This window comes from Cetorhinus maximus, chromosome 1 (genome assembly GCF_964194155.1).
Source record: "Cetorhinus maximus chromosome 1, sCetMax3.hap1.1, whole genome shotgun sequence".
Taxonomy (NCBI): domain Eukaryota; kingdom Metazoa; phylum Chordata; class Chondrichthyes; order Lamniformes; family Cetorhinidae; genus Cetorhinus; species Cetorhinus maximus.
In genome coordinates this window covers 171,484,015-171,506,283 of record NC_135879.1, presented here as the reverse complement: position 1 = coordinate 171,506,283, position 22,269 = coordinate 171,484,015, and the positions used below count along the sequence as shown (strand labels likewise).

The window sequence follows — 22,269 nt, the reverse complement described above, 5'->3', positions numbered from 1 at the left end:
GATGCTGGTTATCTTTTGAAAGTAATTCTTATTTTATCCCTAATATGAGACAATGGACAATATTTTGTTTAACGTTAGAATTTTGTGGAGTTTATGTTCAAAGATACTACTTAATTACAATCTGATCATGTAACTGAGAGTGAATCAGCCAATTAATGATTGCTAATAATCGGGGATATCAACATTTTGCCAATTTAGAAGAAATTAATGGCAAATTGGAAGTCTTTTTTTTACTCCTTGCAATATAAATATTGACAATTTCACTGGACAATAAACACTAACATTTGTAATGTCTTCTGCAGATTGACCTTCAGCCAGAAATGGGTGCAAATCCATACAGCCTCTTCTACTTTGTAGCTTTTATTGTCATCGGAACATTTTTCACTCTAAATCTTTTCATTGGTATAATTATTGATAATTTTAACACCATGCATAAAAGGGTGAGTACTGTAAAATATTGTTAATAAGGAAATTTCATTTTTCTTTTAAATTTGTTCTGAAGATTGATAATTGTTTTATTTGTGGATGAACCAATTGACTACCAAATTCTATATTTTTTTAATCCACTCACTGCAGTATCTACAAACCATCTACATAATGAGTAATGGTACAGTTAAAAGTTCTACTCTTTCTCTTCCTGCACCTCCCTACTCTGTTTGATAGCAGTAAGTGATACTAAAAGCCTCCAATCAACTTCAGAAGGTTGTGGGCAGCCATTTTGTTTTGGTGTCTTGGAATATGCATTTGTGTAGCAAGATAATGATGCAAAAATAATACTTAATTTTTAAAAATCAATTCTTAACATGCATAATTAAAAGGGCAAATGACTTCTAGTGAATTTTCTAAGTTGTAAAGTGACCAAACAATTACAGATGCCTTAAACTTAATCCCGTTAGATTGTAGAGTTAACATGAGGCAGCAGGGCTGCATCTAATTATTTGTCTTTTGTCTTGCCCATCATTAGAGATGGGCAATTAAAATGCTGGCCTAGCCAGTGACGCCCATGTCCTGTGAAAGAATATACAAAATCCTGCCACCTACCAGCTGTCCCACCTACTACCCTACCCAACTGGCACTTTAATCACCCTGCCACCTACCACCCTGCCATCTGACCCACCTACCACCCTACCCACCTACCACCCTACCCACCTACTACCCTAGCCAGCTGGCACCCTACCCACCCTACCACTTACCACCATGTCACCCTATCCACCCTGCCACACTACCCAGCTGGTACCCTACCCATCCTGTCACCTACCACCCTGTCACCCTACCCAACCTGCCACCCTACCTAGCTGGCACCCTACCACCCTGCCACCCTATCACCCTACCCACTTACATACTTGCCTCACTCACACATTCACTAACGCACTGAAAAGCTATTTAAGTGTCTGAAAGTTTTTCAGTGTGTTAGTGAATGAAGACTTACCACAATAAAACAGCAAGTGCTGTAAAATGGGCATGTGGCTTGGCTCCTCCTGACAATTGTGTACTGCAAGGGAAGACTCAGAGAACAGGTATTCTCCGCACTTCTGAAGAGGCATGGTTCAGAAGTCCAAACAAGAAAGGCAAAGCTCTGGCGCTGTGCAAGAAAATAGGAGCACAGTGGGAATCCAATGGCGATTACCACTCCTAAGAGGATTCAGCCAATGAGTGGAGTTTAATACGTATTATTTGCATAAAGCTCACATTAGCTTGTAGAGTAACATGCATCTAATTACTTGTATTTTGTGGCACAAACTATTATAATTATATAATATTAGGCCATAAATGACAGATGCCAATGAAAAAATGGGACCTGCTGTTTTTTAGACTTGCCCTTGGCCATTTCAGCTCTCTGACCTTTCGCACTGGAAGATGCTGTAAATTAGAGATGTAAATGGTGCAGTACTTTCTTCAGAGTATCTGGAATGTGTGTGAACAGGGCAAGCAACAGTACATTCCCTTAACCAATCCGATGTATTGTTAATGAGCAGCACAGATTCCGAACCAGGAAGTGTAGATAGAATATTGGATTCAATGCCATCAAAACCACAGAAAGTGAAATGAAGAGAGGGGAAAAAGATTGAATTAAGAAAGAGAGGAAAAAGAGACAGAAAGAAATTGTAAAAAAAATTTAAATCTTCAAAAACAATTAAACTCTGAAGGAATAAGACTCCACGGTTGTAAAAGTTAATTCTCAATGCCAGCGAGATTGTTTGGCATTAGTTAAGAATTAGCGTGCTATTAAAAAAGAGTAATTGGACTGAAGTGGACAAGTCCCAACTTTCTGTAGCATGGTTTAGTCTATATCTGCCATGCACACATGGGAACTTCACACCATTTAATACATTTGGATGATAAGGCAGACAATGAGATGTCCTTTTTCAGCAGCTAATGTTGGAATGGAGCATCATGCACACCAACTTCCAGGTTTTTTGTATTACCTACAGATCTGTTCTCTCCTGAAGTCAGCGTCTAATTTGCAGATAACGGCAAGTGCCATACTATTATTTTACTGTAGATTCTGGCCCTAATGTCTTACTTTTTCTTTATGTAATGAGAAGTAGCACAAATTTGTATGCTGGACAGCCATGAACACGTAATTGTTTATGAAAGAGTAGATGTTTTTGAAAGCGACTAATTCAGAGTCTCAGTACAGGGTAAAATATGCTTTATAATGTACTGTGTTTTCAATCCTAAATCAGAACCAGTGACTATGGATTTGCAAAGGAAAGATTAACCTGATAGAACTTCTTGATTTCTCTGAGGATTCTACTGATAAAGTAGAGAATGGAATGATCTGTAATTGTTTGGACTTACAGAAAATTTTCAATGAAGTTCCACATCAAAGGCTGCTAATTAAATTAAAAGCCACAGGAACCCAGGCTAAAATATGGAACCAGATAAGAAGTTGGTTAAATACTAGGAACTAACGAGGACACATGAGAAGTATAAGGTCAGACTCGAGAAGTGCTGAGTGGAATTCTACAAGGGTCAGTGCTTGAACGCTTGATGTTGCTATTCCATATTATGCAACAACATCAACTTGCATTTATGTAATGCCTCTAACATAGTAAAACCTCCGAAGGTGATTCACAGGAGCAATTATCAAGCAAAATTTGACACCGAGCCACATAAGGAAATATTAGGACCATTGAACCAAATCTTGGTCAAAGAAGTAGATTTTAAAGTGTGCCTTAAAGGAGGGACAAAGAGGTAGGGAGACAGAGAACAATGCAAAAGCTCAGGCCAGGATTAAAAACAACTCCAGGACCATTTAAAATGGCAGGCGGGACCCGATTCCACGTTCTCTCCCCTTTTCCTGCGCCTCCAATTTTTGCTGGCATGAGATAAAGGGGCAGATAGCAAGCTCGCACTCTGCACTCCCAAACCGACTAGCTCCACTGAGGGGGTAGGCATCTCCTAGCCCCCCGCAATTTTCGTGGAGTTGGGACACCTTCTCCCTAACTCATAGTGCACACATCTCAGAGGATTGTTGGAACAACAGATTTTTTTTTCAAAAAAAGATTTGTGAATGGGTGTGTTTTTAACAGTTCCGCACATGCTATTGTTACTATTGGGTTCACTGTACCTAGTGTATACTGGGTGAATGGCTGTGGAAGGGCCATTAGTTGGCATCGACAGGTCAAGAAGGACGAGGAGAGAAAGTTTACCATTAATTTAGTTAACTAAAGTTGTATGTAATTGAATTGTATGTGGTTGAAGGTATAACCTTTCCTACTGCCTATTAAGGGTCATGTAATTGTTCTTGACGAATGAGCCCAAAGTGCAGGTAATCCAGAGGCCGGAGCTTTCTAGCCGTGGACCTGGTTCAAGCATGTAGCTTCTAAAAGAGATCTGTAATAAAGTTATCTGTTTCAAGTACAAACCTGTCAGGTAGATCATTAGAAAGTGGCAGTTCAGGGTTAGGCAATTCAACAGAGACATCAGGTATGTTTATTCTAGGTCAATCTGTCACCTCAGGGGTTAATGGTTCGACATCAATTACAGGCGGAATAGCTGATTGTTTAAGTGTCTCTCTATTCCTTAGATGATCCACATGTTTTCTAACAACCCGGTCTTCCACTTCCACTTCGAATGACAAAGGACCAATTTCAGAGACTATTATACCAGGAAACCAGCTAGGTCCATTTCCAAAATTCCACGCGAAAACTGTATCTTCTACAGTAAATTTTCGAGCTTTGCTACAAATATCATGATTCAATTTTTGATTACTCTGATTCTTCTCTACCTCCCCCTCTAAGTTTGGAAACACCAGACTTGACCTTGTACGTAGGTGGCGTTTCATCAATAATTCAGACCGTGTTAAACCCATTGCATTGAGAAGAAAAGGGGAAAGCCATGTTTCTAGAGTACCTCTGGACAACCTCGTCATTTCTGATTTGAAAGTTGCAAAGCTCTTTCAGCTAACCCCTTTGATGAGGGATGATATGGTGCTGTTTTAAAATGTTTAATTCTATTTAAACTCATGAATCTCAGAAATCCTGTACTAGTGAAGACTGTACCGTTATCCGGAACAATGACTTCCGGTAGGCCGGGTGTACTAAAACATTGGCGCAATTTTTCAATAGCTGCACTCAATGTCAGTGATCTAACTTCATACACATCCATCCACTTAGAATGCGTATCGACGATCAATAAAAACATAGTGCCTAAATATGGAACTACATAATCAAAATGTAGTCTTACCCACGGTCAACCAGGCCACTCCCATGGATGCGGTGGAACTGAAACGGGCAACTCTTGTTGTTGCTGACACTGGAGACAGTGCCTGATTGTGCTTTCAATGTCTATGTCTGGCCACCAGACGTAGCTTCAGATAAGCATCTACATCGTCGAAATGCCTAGATGTACACTGTGAAGCTCTGTCAAGAGTGGTTCTCTTCCTTGTGAAGGGATGATGACTCTTGATCCCCACAACAAGATTCCATCTTGACAACTTAACTCTTTTACAGGCATGGAATGGTCTTATCTCTTCAGATACTGGTGAATTCAACTACACTTGCAATACAAGGTTTCTGACTTTCGACAAAATTGGATCTCTGTATGTTCAATTCTTATTTACTTCGCACACATTGGCGAAGACTCCAAGAAACTCAGCACAAGCACAACTTCTTGTGGCACTGGAACATGTACAATGCTATCTGGTGAAGGGAAACGACTGAGTGTGTCCACATTTGCAATATGCATATCTGGATGGTGCATAAAGGTAGACTCATACACAGATAATATCAAAGCCCAACATTGAATTCTTGCTGAGGCTATTGGCGGAATGGCTTTATCCTCACTGAATTATTAATGGTTTATGGTCCGACGCATTGGTGAGATGTCATCCATGCAGGTACTGGTGGAATTACTTCACTCCAAATATTACTGATCAACCTTCCTTTTCTAGTTGTGAATAACCCTTCTCAGCTGCAGAGAGGGTTCTGGAGACATAGCCGATTGGCCTTTCGGATCCATCCTGTGTGATAACACCACTCCCACACCATAAGGAGACACATCACAGGTTAATATTAATTCTTTTGATGGGTCATAATGTACCAGTAGACATGATGAATATGATACTTTCTTAACTTTTACGAAGACTTCTTCTTGTTGCGAATTCCATGACTAACGATGATTCTCTTTTAACAAAAAGTGTAATGGTGCTAACACCAAAAAAGAAGCGGCTATAATAATTGATCATGCCCAAAAAAGACTTGAGCTCAGTGACACTGGAAGGCGGGGGCACCCCTTTGATGGCCCTAACTTTCTCCTTTAGGGCATAAGGCACAGGTATGGCCTTAAAGAAATGGGGTGTCACCTCCGAATCTACATATATTTTTGCTTGTAAGCCTTTTAGCTTTCCCAATTCATCATGAAATACACTGTCGTATTTCCTAAACAGCTCAGGAATTTCTCCCATTCTCACTTGAAATATTTCAGACCTGTTGAACTTAATTTTTTGTAACCAGTCACAGCCCAGAAGACTAGATCCTTCACCTGTCACTATGATCACTGGAAGCTGGGCTGCCTGTTGCCTATAGGACTCAGGTACTGTGGCGATGCCCTTTACCTGTATGGACTCTACAGTATATGTGTTCAATTGAGCCATGGTTTGCTCCAGATTCAGTGGCTGGGTACCTTCATTAAGGTATTTAAATGTGTGCTTTCCCACCACTGTGCTTGAGGCTCCTGTATCTACCTCCATGACCAATGGCTTCCCATTCATTTGAATGGTGACAGTTATTGGTTCAGTTTCTACTGCTTTAACATTGTTCAGGGAATACATATTGGTATCGGCAGCTTCAGGTTCTGTTATATTATTCACTTCACTCATTTTGGTCTGCTGCCTTGTGGGCTATTTCGATTTCGCCCTGCATTGCTTTATTACATGTCCTTTCCTATGGCAGTAATGGCATTCTGCCTCCTTGAATCTGCAGATTTGATTCACGTGGTTACCCCCACATCAGTAACCAATTAACTTCGGAGTCGCTGCTGAAATGCTTCCACTAGGCCTTTTCATTTTTTGAGCAGCAGCCTGTCTCTCACTTCACAGCTGTCTCTCCAGTTTTCACACCATGCCCGGCGGTAGGTTCCCGCCCCAACTGAAAAAAGTTGCACACTCTGTAAAGCCTGTGAGTCCCTCATGGCACTTTCCATGGCTAGCGCTATTTCCATGGTACGTTTCAAATCGATGTTAACTTCTGCAAGTAAACGGTGCTGAATAGCGTCATCGTGAACTCCGCAACTAACCAGTCCCGCAACATGAGTGTGTCTCCAAAGTTGCAGTGCTCAGTCAACTGCTTCAATTTATATAAGTTGTGATGGACTCTCCTGGGGCCCTTACTCTGGAGTTAAACATTATTATTAAGCATTATTACCAATAGCTTCGGCTGAAAATGTATCTTCACGAGGTCTACCAATTCGTTAAAAGATTGAGAATTGGGCGCATTCAGGGCTATCAGACTGTGGATGGGGTTTTGTATCTTGCTACCACAGACACTCAGAAGGATTGCTTTCTGCTTCTCCTCCGCGGTCATTTCATTTGCCATGAAATAAAAACCAAGGCGCTCTACATACTGGCTCCAGTCTTTCATGGATGCGTCATAAGGGTCAATTCTGCCAAAGAGTGGCATGACTGGTGAGTATACTTTTCTTTTTTCCCTAAGAACTGATGTATTCACATTCACAAGACGGGGTGCAGCGTCGGAGCTATTTTACCCTCATCGCCAAATGTAATGACTTGACGTACAGGACAGGTTTCTCCTTGAAACAGATAACCCTAATACAGAGCTCATTTAGAAGTTACATGCTTGAACCAGGTCCATGACTAGAAAGCTCCACTCCCTCCGGATTACCCACCCTTCAGGCTCATTCATCAAGAACAATCACGTGACCCCTAACAGGCAGTAGAAAAGGTTATACCTTCAATCACTGCATTTCCTCCTCCTTTAGTTTTTTTCATTTCCTATTTACAAAGATCATTTTAAACCACAACATATACATATATACAGGTCAAGTGATTAAAGATTAAGTCTCTGAGGTGGTTTTTAGTTACAGCAACGTAGCTCTACCACTTGAGGTTCTCTCATTGGATCAACATCATCAGGAACTGCAGTAATTAAATCATTTGTTTTTTTAATTAATTAATTTGAATGGTTGAAATTATTAATTTAATAAAGCATCATTTACAGGTACTTAATTTCTATTTATACCACTATTTATATTTATTTATAGATAATTACCTTCAGTCGGTTTAAAAGTTTAGCTTACATATTAATTTGCAACAAACACTAAAATACCGACAAAATTATAAATACTTACTCCCTCAAGTTTACAGAAACCACTACATGTGTTAAAGGCAAGAAGAAACACCACCATCCTCCATTGTACCAAATACCCACTACTTGCCAACTTTCCACCTCTGTTCATGATCCACTCAGTTACCATTGTGATCTATGCGATCTATGGTTACACTCCATACTGTAGCTCTGTAATTCCCCCTGATCTTCCTAAGTCCTTTGCAATCTCGCCCCCACAACCTCCACAATCTCTTTCTCTTCCACATGGTAGCCAGCCAGCCTTTCAATATGGCTGGTTCTTGATCAGGAAATGAAGACAAAAAATTTAAATGTGGCGCTGCTATTAAAATTCCCTTCATTTTCATGTTTCCCAGCTATTACAAACCCTATCCCTGTTCCTTCCTCACCTCCCTCTACATATTTGGACCCAAAGGATAATCCTTAAAAAAAAAGGTATGTTTCCTTCTCTAATCACTTCTGCATCTTATGATGTGGTGACATTAATTATTAAGGTATCCAATGTATTTTGAACAGCAAAATTGAAAATCTCGGAGATAGATTCTAACTTTCACAGCTGAATGGTAAACTCAGTCCTGCAGATTGGCCGCCATTATATACTTTGCCCGACTTCAGTGAAAAAGAGAATATATGCTGCATGGTAGGCTCTAATCTCCTTGCATCTGATCCTAAAGTTTGGCTCAATGCAAAATGACCCTCTCCTGATCAAGATTCTGAGAGGGCAGGTTACCACAATCATTTCCGTCTGGGCTTAGCAGAGCCTGCAAAAATGGTTGGTGGCATCTTGTGATAAAACCGCAATGCCAGCTCCTCATCACCCTCACATGCCTTCGTCTCATGCAATACATGCAATGTGCAACAGGAAGTGATTAGGGTGTTTCTGAAGAAGCTACCAGCATAGAGATTTGACAGGCATTCCGATTGTGATATCATTTGGAGGTATGCCAGCGGCTAGTTTTGGAAAAAGGAGCCTCTATCAATGTCTCCCAAACTGGGGTTTACTGTCACACAGGCAACCTGACCTGCTTGACACCCTTCTGCTGGCCCCCTTTTCCTCTGAACATGCCCAAATCAAAGAATTCTCTGTGGTTAAAGCTCTGGTGCCAGCCAAGGAATTCAAGGTAAGATATTTGTTTTTAAATAACTGCATCTGACCCAAAGGCTCATGAAAGCCCAAGTACCAACTGGAAATTTTTTAAAACTACAAGGGCCTTTACAGGACCTAATGCACCTAGCTTTCAGAGTAAATGGGCCTTTTAAATGCACTCCTACCTCCAACTCTTACTGAGGCCTTGTCCTCTGCCAGATTTTATTGATGTACATGGAGACTTGGCATCTGGCGTGCCCGGGCATAAAAATGGCAGAGCCCTTCCTCAACTCCATCTGTAATACATTCATGAAAATCAAGCAAGCCCTTAAACAAGCGGGAATTTAGAGGAATTGATTGCCACCATATTTCTGCATATCTACTGTCTCATCACCTTCCCAAATCAGATGAAAGATAACTCATGTGATTCCTCCCCAACACTCTTATCAGCCACTGTGTCACATGCCATTTGCCATTTCCACTTGGTTAGTGTCATTTTGCACTGAGCCAAAAAACAAACAAAATAATGCATATACACAAGACTTGCTAGTAGTTGATCACACAGTCAGTTCTATTCTCTTTCTCTTCCTTTCAATTCAAATGTGAACCTTAGCTATGGTGATTAAAATTTATGGCCTGAATTTTTCAGTCGGTGTGCGGCGGCGGGCCCGACACATCGGCACCTAAAATGATGCGCTATGACGTTGGGCGTGAATCCTGACATCATCGCAATGTTTCGTTCGGTGGGCACGCGCCAGAGTCAGCTGCGTGCCCGCCAATATTTAAACAGCCTATTAAGGCCATTAAGGAAGTAATTAAGGTCATTGTTTACACTGCTCGTCCAACCTTACAGTTGGTTGGCAGGCGAAAAGGCCAAGCGGCCTTCACATTTTTTAGGAAACCTCATCCACGAGCGGGATGAGATTTCCTAAAGCTTTTATGAATTAAATTTTTTTTAAATTCTGAAAACATGTCCCATCTCATGTGACACAGTCACATGAGGGGACATGTTTAATTGAATTTTCGATCCATTTAGTTATTTATTTAAAAAGCGTTTCAATCTCCCTGAGACAGCTCCGTGCCTCAGGGAGATTGAAGCGCTCTTTCGTGCGCATGCGCGAAAGAGTGCTGGCCTCGACTCTCCCTCGCCCCCCTGCCTGCACAGATAGCGCTGAGCTACCGCTTGTGTCTTATGCTGGCCGGGCCTTAATTGGCCTGCCCACGTAAAATGGCGGCACAGAGCCAATCGCGGGTGGCAGTCGGCTACGCGACCGCCCCCGCCCGCTCCCGCTGAGCCTGCCCGCCGACTGAAAAATTCAGGCCCATGTGTTATTTAGCTGAGGCACCTTGTCTACATATTTTCAGTGTTGTTTGTTTATTAATGTTGAAGTTGGGAATTGGTTTAATAGTGGATTGTCGTATATGATTCAGTAATTGAAAACAGGCATATATTTATTTGTCAATGATATTCTCGTAGGGAGTGCTGATAAATCAAAGAAAACACAACAGAAATTGCACGTCTCACAAAAGGCAGACAATATTTTGTTAAAATGCTGTAATCACAGCTGAAATCTGTGATGCGATAAGTAAAGATTTTGTCTTAGTTTATGCATTTCTGAATTTCCCATTGCTTTTGTTGCAGTCACGAAAAGAAGGAGCTTTAGTTACAGTTCTAACTGAAGATCAAAGAAGATTTTATGGCACACTTAAACGTCTATTTAAGGGTAAACCAGTTAAGAAAATTCCAACTCCCAAGGTATGCTTTGATAACAAGAGTTCATAAAAATGGCACACAAAAATGTATTTGTTTTACCATACATGGTTATTATCTAGCTATTAAGCATTAATAAAATTCTGTAATTTTGTAGAAATGACGAATAAGATTTAGCAGATTATACATTTGATTCCCATATTCATTAAGCTGTTGGAGATTTCTATCTTGACATTTGCATGTGCAGTGTTGGTTCCTTGCTTTATTAATGTATCTGTGTGTCTGGGCTAGACTTTGACCCTGAGGGCAGGAATTTCCGTTCATCGGGCAGGCATGGCCGGTGGGCCCGGGAGCAGCCAGGAAACGGTCCGTCACCTGCGCTCAGCCTCCAGCCACAAATTCATGCTGGCTGGCCAGTTGACGGCCAGCCAGCGTGAAACGCGCGCTGAGAACTTCAGCGCTGCTGGGGTGGCAGGGTAGGAGGAGGACGAGCACTGAAGTCTGCGCATGTGTGAGGGAGCACACACTGAAAGCTCCCTGAGGGAACATAGCTGCCTCAGGGAGCTAAAAAACTGTACACACAAAAATAAAGATTTTAGAAATGATATAAACATGTCCCTACGTGTGACTCAGTCACATGAAGAGGGACATGTTAAAAATGATGTTAAAAGTTTTTATTGGTTTTTTTTATTTACTGTTGGAGACCTCACCCCGCTCAAGGATGAGGTTTTGTAAAAAATGCGAAGGCCGCCTAGCCAATTCACCCGCGTGCCAACCAAACAGTTGAACGGGCAGTGAAAAATAGAAATAATTTGATTAAGGGCCTTAATAGGCCTCCTAATTGTCGGCAGGCGTGCTGCTGACTCTCGTGCGTGCCTGCCGACCGAAATATTGCGAGAGTGCACAATGACATCAGGAAGCTCGCCCGATCGGGTCAGGCACGCACCTACCCATGGGACGTAAAATCCTGGCCTGAGTGAATGTGGGTACCAGGCTGCGGAACAAACAGTGAAAGGGGCCAGTCTCGGGAGGGGTTGAGGCAATTGACAACAGCAAGGGCCTAAGTTGATTTTGTGGGGGAGCTTAGAGGAACACTGCAGCTATTCCCAGCCCCACAAAAGTAAACACAAATTTACCTCTTTACTCCTCTTCAGCTGGCATGCAAGTTGATATTGTGTGGTGTGTAGGCATCATATGCTCCATTCAATGCTGTTCCAAAGTGACAAATGGGGTCCCATGTGCATTGCAGGACCCCAACTTGCATTTGAAGTGAGCCAACTGGGGCAGTGCTCCAGCTGGTCCTGGGAAGATTGTGACCAGCACAGCAACAGTGAGCACAGAGCAGGAACTCCTTCCCACCGTTATTTTGTTGTATTACCATCTTGTTTCTGAATGACGTGACGCCTTCTAATTTCCCCTATCAGTTTATTAAGGACAAAGTTCCTCTATCGCTCAGCGAGAATGGAATTTTAAAATAAAAACACTATCTTAAACCCTTCCAATTCTGCTTATCTTATATATGATGTCTTACATACATCTTATTTCTGGAAACTTGCATCTGTTAGGAAGAAAACCTTTACTGTTCAATTACTGTGCTATTGGTAGGCCGTGCAAAGATTTATATTTTTATTTTAATTTATGAATATTGATGTCCCAAGTGGCTGAATAAAAATAAATGAGAGCTGCTATGTTAAACAGGTGATTCGTTCCCTTTAGCAACAACTCCAGTAATAATAATACAACCATAAAAAGCCATTAAGTGATAATGGAGTAGCTTGCATGCAAAATAAGTGTATATTTTATTAGTGAATATTATGAAGGGTCCTTGTGTGATGAGGTATATCAAATGTACCCATTAATTTTTATTTCACTGTATTCAGTTAAGCCATAAGGTTGACCATGTGAATACATAAAAGAAATAAAAAACCTGGAACTTCCCCACATGGCAGATAGAACACTTGTTCTATAGTTTTGGGCAAATAAATTCCACTAGGTGTGTACTTATATAAAAAGTGGACCCGAAAACCCACAACACCGACATTGCAGCATAAGCACTGGAATGTCTGCATCAATGACCTCTGATACTAACTTCACTTGCCCCCATCTGCCCCAGAAAATGCAAACTGCTGCAGAGTGTGCTGGATCCATGGGGAGCTTCCAGGGCACTCCTCAGAAACATTGGGCTGAATTTTCCGCCCGTTGGGGGGGAAGTTGAAGGGCGGGCGCGTACAGGTGCACTTCCGATCAGCACCCCCGATCGGAGGCACGCCGCCATTTTACGTTAGCAGGCCAATTAAGGCCCGCCCAGCGTGACGTTCACACAGAAGCACTATGCGCTCCCTGTGCGGGCGGGTGGGGGATTGTTCCCAAAATCGAGAGTGCGCTCTTTCATGCACGCGCACAAAAGAGCGCACTCATCTCCCTGAGGCTAAGTGCTGCCTCTGGGAGATCGGCTGTAAATGTAAAAAAGATAAAAATAGAAAAATAAAATTTCCCTTACATATCCCCTCATGTGCCAATGTCACATGAGTTGGGACATGTCCATAATTTTTACAAAACCTTTATTAAAATTTTTTAAATCCCTACATGAAACCTCATCCCACCCGTGGATGAGGTTTCATGTTTTTTCTAATTCCCGCCGGGGCTCCTGGCCTGCCCGCCAGCCTTAAGGTTGGACGGGCAGGTCCTTTAATTACTTAATTGACCCTGGCAATGGCCTCAGTTGGCCATTGACAGGTCAGCGGGCACGCAGCTGATTTTGCTGCGCTCCCGCCTTCCTGAAAATTTAAATGGGGCAAGGTGACGTCGGGAGATCCCCCCCAAAGTCACCGTGCATCATTTTACGCGTCGGCGAGTGGGCCCCGCCCCCGCTCACCAGCTCGTAAAATTCTGCCCATTGGCTCGGAATCTGTTGCCAACATAATGGTGAATTCAATGGTGCCCCCAGTTATTCAGCTATAAATCGTCCAGCAATGTGGCAAGGAAAAGATACCATGTGAATTGCAAATCACTGGACAAAATGCGCCAGCCTTTCATTATCCTTACAAAAATGGCAACTCACCCTCAACTTCCCCTCAAAGTTTTACAAGTAGCTGCATTTGCACAATGAATAAAAAGTAAACTCACTTCAGCGAGTGGTGAGGGGCTGTTTGCTGATGAGATTTATGTCCCTGCAATGCCACTCAGCCTCTCCATCCAACAAAGGGAATAATTTAAATTGTGGAGTCTCATTCCTACCAGTACTAAATTATTCCTAGAAATTTCCTTCCTCTTTCCCTTTACAACAAAAGCAAAATACTGTAGATGCTGGTAATCTGAAATTCTTATGAAAGGTCACTTGACCTGAAATGTCTGTTTCTCACCACAGACACTGACTGACCTGCTGAGCTTTTCCAGCATTTTTGTTTTTATTTATTTCCCTTTCTTTATTTCTCTTTCTGTAGCTGATTAGGTTCTATTTCAACCTATTTCCTTCATTGTCATTCCTCTCCTTTTTCTATCCTTAAACCTCATTTGTTTAGGAAATAAACTGTTGGTTCCATCGGTCACCAAGGTCTCAGATATCCCACTGGTCTCACTTTCAGCAATTTTCAGCATAAAACATTTTCAACCTGAAGGATGAAGAAGAAAATCTAACAAATACAACACAAAGTAAGATGCTCCACTCCAGCAAATTCTGGGCTGTTATTTCTGCAGCTCCATCTTGATCGATAGGGGTCTAGGCCACTGCTCCAACTTCCTACTTTCTACCACCATCACTTTTGCCAAGCACTCCAATTCACAAAGTACAAAACAACTAGTAAGTCATTAGTATATTTGCATCCAATCCTCATAATTATTTTTATGCCTGCTACATACGCTCAGAGGGAAAACAGGCTTTTTGTTCAATACAAGTTAAACCATGTGTGTGCAGACTAGCACCCATTTTTACACTTGCTCACAAGAAGGAATAAATTGGAGATTGCCTTTCCACAGCAGCAGCCAATCAAAAACAAAAAAAAAACATGATTCGTGGTTCAGCTTCAAATTAAACAATACCTCATTGCACTTGAGTTTCTTTTTTATAAATCTGGCAAGTTTTTCAACAGACTTAATTGAAAAAAAGAAGGCTCCCCTCCAGCATGGAAATAGACGAATAATGTCAATATCAAGATTGGGCAGTGAGCACACTCCATAGGGATCTCCCTGGCTGATATCACTGGAGTGAGCCAATTACACTTCCTTAACAACTGAATGTTTTTTGAGTGTTACAGAACAGCATTCCAAATACATTTTTCAAAAATAACCACCTGGAAAATATCAATTTGGATGTCAAATTCAAAGTGTGTACTTATATAACTATACTATATAACTATAACTGGAAATCTGAAATAAAAATAGAAAATGCTGGAAATACTCAGCAAGTCACACAAAGGGAAACAGAGTTAATGGGCTGGATTTTCATGGAGTCGGGGAGACTGCGTGCAGAGATGAAAATGGTGGCCGGCACCCTATTCCAGGATTCTCAACCCCATTCCCAGGGTTTCCGGTTTTCAGGAGAGTCTTTTAAGGACTGGGCCGGGTCGAGATCCCACACCCTGAACTCCTGACCTGGCCGGCTCCATTGCAGGGTAGGTGTGTCCTACTCCTCCACAATTTTCATGGAGTCAGGCCAGCTTTTCAAAGAGTCGTGACACATGCATGAAGGAACCTTTGGAAAGGTAAGTTCAAAAGGTCTTCCTCATGGCCTTCCGTGCTGATATGCCCCCCACCCACCCCCATGGCCTCTCATGCACCTATGCCAAGCTATGTCACTTCCATGCCCATTCACCCACTATACACTGCATAGAACCAATGAACCTCATAGTGACAATAGGATGTGTAAAAAGAGAAGCTTTAAAAAAGTCATTCATTGATAAATTTACAGTTTCTTAAAAATTCTTCTTTTTACTACAGGCCAATAAAAGTGTCAATCATCCAGACCATTTAAAGTATCAATAGCAGAAACTGCACACACTTGAAACCTCTTTATCTTGTGTAAGTAAATATTATGCAATTGACAGCATAGATCAGAGAGCCAGAGCTGTCAATCTCCATTAGGCTGTTGAAACACCTGATCCCCAGAGAAAACATTGCATGATTGACAGCTCTGGCTTTCTGATCTATGCTGTTAATTGCACAATATTTACTTACACAAGATAGATTCCAAGCACTTGCAGTTTCTGCTATTAATACTTTGAAGGGTCTGGATGATTGTCACGACTCACTGGGGATAGTACACTGTAATATTAAGCCCCACTGCTCCCTGACCTGAGGCAAATTTGAAAAGTTTGATCAGACCACCAAATTGCCCAATTCTACCTAACTGTTTAATTTAGGTTAACAGAATATGAACACCAGGTTTGTAAACTTAACAAGTAAATAACTGTTTATTAAACAAATTGTTTTTAACCAGTGGTAAAAGAAAGAAATATGAGCTGCTAACTTTTAACTCTATAACTTAAATTCGATGTCTCCTTAACCCCTATACACAAACACACACACACACACGTAAGACATACAAAACATGGATTTCAAGGGTGAGATAAAAAAGTTCAATAGCACCAATCTGGAGTACAGGATGAAATGGGTTGACTTTGATTGATGTCTTCCAGATTCCTTGCAGTTCATTGTTAATGACACAAGATGGTCTTCCAGCACTTTCAGTCTGTAATTCACTGGTTGAAAACTTGCTTTTCAATGTCTCTACTGGCAATTTTCCCCTTTTCCTTTTGACAGGGGTTTTTTCAGAGAGAGCAAATTACAGAGATATGAAGAAAAAGCCAGTTAGCTAGCTTTGTAGATTTACTGGAATCCTACACACACAGGAGAGAGAGGTTTTAGGTATGTTCTCTTTGCAGGCTAGGATCTCTCTGCTCACTGATATCACACAAAACCTTGCTCACCTGATCAGGAGCGAATTAAAATGTTGTTGCTAGGCAGTTCCCCTTAGTTCAGGACCCCTTTCTAACGCCATTTTGTCCAACCTGGCACACCCTGTTCCAGGAGATAGCAGCATTGTATATTCCTTATCCTGTTCCAATGAACATGTCTTTCAGCTGCAGCCATGGTAGATGTTAAAGCCACAGTCAAATTTTAAAACCACAGTCCAAGAAAAATAAAAATAAGTTCTTTACCTGCCTCCGCCCTTAAAAAGGATGAAGCGCAATTTAAAAAATGCGTTTCATCACAAGGTATGTGACACATGGACAACAAAACACAAAACTTACATTCATTCATCCATCCTTCCCCCTTCTACTTATTTCAGTAATTTACACCCAGTGCAATGCATCCGCGATCACATTATCCCTACCGGCAATGTGAACAACCTTTACCTTGAATGGTTGAAACAATAGATTCCATCTAAACAGTCTCGCATTTCAAGTTTTAAATTTCTCAATGAACGCCAGCGGATTATGGTCAGTGTAGATTAGTGTTTCCTTGTTATCGTGTCAGACATAAACTTTAAAGTATTGAAGAGACAACAACAATGCTAGAGTTTCTTTTTCTACGGTAGAGTACTTCCTCTGATATTGATTTACTTTCTCAGAAAAGTATCCCTCTGGCTTTTCTACTCCTAATTTATCATCTTGTAATAGAACTGCACCCACCCCCAAGTCACTACCGTAAACCGCCATTTTAAAAGGTTGGGTTAAGTCAGGGGCGGCCAACACTGGTTCATTTATTAAGATTGCCTTCAGCTTTTCAAAGATTGCTTGGCATCCTGCTGACCATGCCACTTTTGCCTGTTTTCTTAACAAATTGGTTAGAGGTACAGCTCTTGCGCTGAAATTAGGCACAAACTTTCTATAAAATCCACACATTCCCAAAAACCTCATAGTTTCTCGTTTGGTTTTAGGAATGGGAAATTCTATTAGAGCATTCACTTTTGCTGTTCTCAGCAACACCTGCCCTTGTCCTACAATGTGACCTAGGTAAGTTACCCTTGCTTCTGCAAATTTGCACTTGGCCAGATTTATGACCAAGCCAGCTAACTGCAATTGCTGAAACAGGTCCTCTGACTGCTTTACATAGTCTTCCCATGTGTTACTATATATTACGACACTGTCTAAATAAACCACACAGTTAGGTACTTCAGCTGTGACTTGATTCATAAGTCTCTGGAATGTAGCTGGGATGTTTTTAAACCCAAAGGGAATGACTAGACATTGATACAATCCACTTGGTGTAGTAAAGCTGGATATTTCTTTAGCCTTTGATGTTAATGGCACCTGTTAGTACCCCTTCAATAGATCAATTTTATAAAGAAATGAGGCACTGCCCACCCTATCGTTGCAATCCTCTAACCAAGGAATTGGGTACAAATCTGTCCTCGTTACTATATTCACTTTCCTGTAATTCAAACAAAATCTAGTGGATCCATCCGGCTTAGGAACCAACACGGCCAGTGAACTCCAGCTGCTTTGGCTGGACTCAATTACTTGATGTTCCAGAATATATTTGATCTCTGTTTCTAACTGAGCTCGTTTTTCTGGGCTCAACCGATACGGATATTGTTTGATCGGCACTAAGTCTCCTACATCCACATCATGTTTATTTAAAATAGTGCATCCAGGTGTACCCCTACAAATTTCCTTATACTTCCTAAGTAACCTTATTAAATCATCCTGTGGTCCTTCCTCTAAATATGAGAACACAATATCTAAATGTCCCATTATTTTTGTATTGGCTAGTCAAATTGTAGACTGTCTACTTCTACTTCTATCTGACTTTTACTGTCTTTGTCATCCTCCACTACTCCTACCACCTGGCACATTTGCTCTTTCTGATCATCTCCTCTGCAATGATACTGCTTCAACCCATGTTTATGTAACATAGCCATTTCTTCTTCCTACGCTCAGGAGTATCTATCAGATAAGTCACTGCACTGACCCTCCAAATTATCTTGTAGGGGCCACAGAATTTCGTTTTCAGGGATTCACCCTGCAAAGGTAATAATACCAACATTTGGTCTCCTGCTTTGAACGTTCTAGTTGAAGCATGTTTGTCTGCCCATTCTTTCATTCTGGCTTGTGAGATTTTTAAGTGTTCTTGTGCTACTTTATATACTCCTGTAAATCTTTCTAAAAACGTGGACACGTAATCCAACATGGAGGATTCATCCTTCTGCTTTAGGAATTTTTCCTTAATCAGTTTTAATGGACCTCTTATTTCATGACCATGGATCAATTCAAATGGACTAGTAGATTCGTTGGGAGAATCTCTGGTAGCAAATAGTAAGAAATCTAATCCTTTGTCCCAATCCTTCAGGTATTCATGGCAATAGGTCTTAATCATGGTTTTGAGAGTCTGATGATATCTCTCTATAGCTACCTGCGTCTGTGGGTGATAAGCAGTAGACTTTGGTTGTTTGATACTCAAACTGCTGATTATATCCTGGAAAATTTTAGACACCAAGTTAGAACCTTGGTCAGATTGTATTTCAATCAGTAGGCCATAATGAGTGAAAAACTGAGTTAACTTTTCCACTACCACCTTCGCTGCATTTGTTCTTAAAGGAATAGCTTCTGGAAATTGTGTGGTCATATCCATGGCTGTCAGGATATATTGATCTCCAGCTTTTGTTTTGAGCAGAAAAGAAAAGAAAGTTTTGGCTACTCTAACATCTGCTCGTGGTATTCCTCTGGTCACCGCACATGATGGAAAAATACCAGGAACTTGTTCTTGTAACAGTTCTGTCTCTTTGGCCTCTTTCGGACTTTCTGTAATTATGGGCGAAGATATAACCTTCACTCCTGCCAAATCATTCCCCAGGAGCAAATCAACTCCATCCACGGGTAATTCCTTAGCCACTCTTACAACCACCGATCCAGACAACAAGTCACACTCCAATTGCACTTTGTACAATGGAACTGGGATATGCTCTCCACTTATCCCATTTACCAATACTTTAGCTTTCAATGAACTCCCTGGAGGGAAAACTAGGTCCTTCTCCAGCAAAAGAGTTTGAGTAGCTCCTGTGCCCCATAATATAGTTATGGGTTTAGCTGCATCATTTGATGAAAAAGGGGTGTCTTCCCTTTAGACAAAAACCCTTTAAATCTCTCATCTACCTTATTCACTTCACCTGCATTCACAACAGTGTTTACCTCCAGTGCCTTATTTGTAGTTAAAACTACAATTTGATCCGTGGCATTTTCTTTTTGTGTTCCTTTTTCAGACTCACTCTTACAAACTCCAATAAGTCCCATTGGCTTCCCTCGCAACTTCCAGCATTCTAAGCGAAGGTGTCCCACTTTATTACAGTGGTAACACTTTGGCCTTCAAGTTTCACCTCCACCCTCAGTACCTTCCTTCCTGATCTGGGGACGAGATCTCAAAGTACTCCCAGCTATCCATTCTTTATCCTGGTTTCTTGCCTTCCTTTCGCTCTCCCACTTTCTATCCTTTTCAAATTTATGGGGTTGATGGAAAAAAGGTTTGGTTTTATGGATCAGCTTATAATCATCAGCCATTACTGCTGCCTGGCTGACAGTTGCAACCCTTTGGTCTTCCACATGGGTCTTATTACAGAAGGTAGGGAGTTTTTAAATCCTCCCAAGAGAATGGTGTATCTGAGAACTTCTTAGGTAGTTTCAACTCCTAATTCTCGTATCCATCTGTCAAAACTATTTTGCTTAATCCTTTCAAATTCAATATAAGTTTGCTGAGGCTGTTTTCTTAAATTTTGAAACTTTTGTCTGTATGTTTCAAGGACCAACTCATATGCACTCAAAATGGCCTTTCTCACCACATCATAATGCTCCTCTAACAGTGAAGCATGCATTTCCTGTGCTCCACTTGTCAATTTGCTCTACATGGGCAATGTCCAGTTTTCCTTTGGCCAATTCATCTGTTTAGCTATCTTCCTAAATTAAATAAAGAATGTTTCAACATCTCTTTCTTCAAATGTTGAAAGAGCTTGGACAAATTTAACTATTTCCACAAGGGTTCTGATCTGGACATAAGTCCTGCATCACCTCCTGATATCTATTTTTTAACTGCCAGCATTTTAAGCTGGTATTCCCTTTCTTTATCCTTCTCTCTTGCCTAGAATTCTCTGTCTCTCTCTTTTTCTCTTTCCTCCTTTTCTAACCTCGCTATTTCTAATTCCCTTTGGAATGCTATTTCTCTTTCCTTTTCTGCTGCCTCTAGTTCCAATTTTTTTACTTGGAACTGAATTTGAGCCCAATGAATCACCCCTTGGAGAACTCGGTCTCTCAGGTATCCCTTCCAGTTTTAAATGCTGTGCTATCTCTTCAATTCTCTCTGACTTCCTAGCTTTGGCAGGCAATCCTACTCTTAGGGCAGGATCTTCCAGTCGGCGAGCGCGGGCGGGGCCCGCTCGCTGACACGTAAAATGAAGCAGGGTGACATCGGGTGGAACTCCCGACATCACCCCACGTGATTTCTATTTTCAGGTCGGCGGAGGTGCAGCCAAGTCAGCTGCGCACCAGCCGACCTGTCAACGGCATATTGAGGCCATTGAGAAACTAACTGAAGTCATTAATGGACCTGCCCATCCAACCTTAAGGCTGACGGGCAGGCCAGGAGCCCTGGCGGGCTTCGGAAAAAGCATGAAACCTTATCCACGGGCAGGATGAGGTTTCATGAGTGTATTTAAATTTTTAATAAAGGTTTCAATAAAAGTTATGGACATGTCCCAACTCATGTGACAGTGTCACATGAGGGGACATGTCAGGGAAATTTTTCTATCATTTGTATTGCAAATTTTAATTCGGAGCCGATCTCCCTGAGGCAGCACTTAGCCTCAGGGAGATCTGTGTGCTCTTTCCCACACATGCTCAAAAGAGCGCACTCCCGGCTGAGGGGATCCCCCACCACCCGCACAGGGAGTATAGCGTTTCCTGGTAGATGTCACGCTGTTTGGGCCTTAATTGGCCCACCCACGTAAAACGGCGGTGCGCCCCCGATCAAGGATGCCAAAAGGAGGCGCACCCGCCCGCGCCTGCTCCCGCACTTCCCCCCAATGGGGAGAAAATTTTTCCCTTAATTTGCCTGCCAATTCGATTAACCTGGCTTTTGGGATCCCTTGTAAAACTGTCAGAGGCATCTATTCCACTTGCAACAAGGTTTTAACAGTTTCAGTGCCATCTTACTTTTGATAGTACAAACCTGGTGTTTCCTTTTAGCTTTTATTACTTGCTAAATCTATACCCAAATCGTTGTTGTCTTTTGTTCCAAAATATCCCGGACTTAAACCTCCAAACTGTCTTTAACCAGTGGCAAAAGAAATAAATATGAACTCCTAACTTTTAACTCTTTAACTTAAACTCTACCCCTTTTAACCCCTATACACAAACAGACACACAGGCGTAAGACATACAAAACATGGGGCTGAATTTTCTCTTTGGCTTCCGGGGGCAGACCGTGCAGGCCAATGCATAAAACGACGCACGGTGACTTCGGGCATACGTCCTGACGTTGCTGCGCGCCATTCCAATCTTCCATTCAGCAGGCGTGCACCGGAATCGGCTGTGCACCCGCCGAACTGTCAAAGGCCTGTTAAGGACATTAATAATCCAATTAAACAAATTGAGAGGGCTGCCCGTCCAACCCTGGCGGGCAGGCGAAGAGCCCAGGGGGCCTTCCTATTTTTCATGAAACCTCATCCATGGGCGGGA

The 22,269-nt window shown here is 41.7% G+C and overlaps 1 protein-coding gene across 1 annotated transcript in view; it reads left to right on the top strand.

Moving 5' to 3' along the window:
* The window catches only part of LOC144676471 (sodium channel protein type 4 subunit alpha-like), a 199,818-nt gene that overhangs the window by 139,585 nt on the left and 37,964 nt on the right, over window positions 1-22,269 (top strand). The window contains exons 21-22 of the mRNA XM_078537156.1: window positions 303-444; window positions 10,548-10,651. Coding sequence (XP_078393282.1) covers window positions 303-444; window positions 10,548-10,651 — 246 coding nt within the window. The remainder of the gene's footprint in view (window positions 1-302; window positions 445-10,547; window positions 10,652-22,269) is intronic.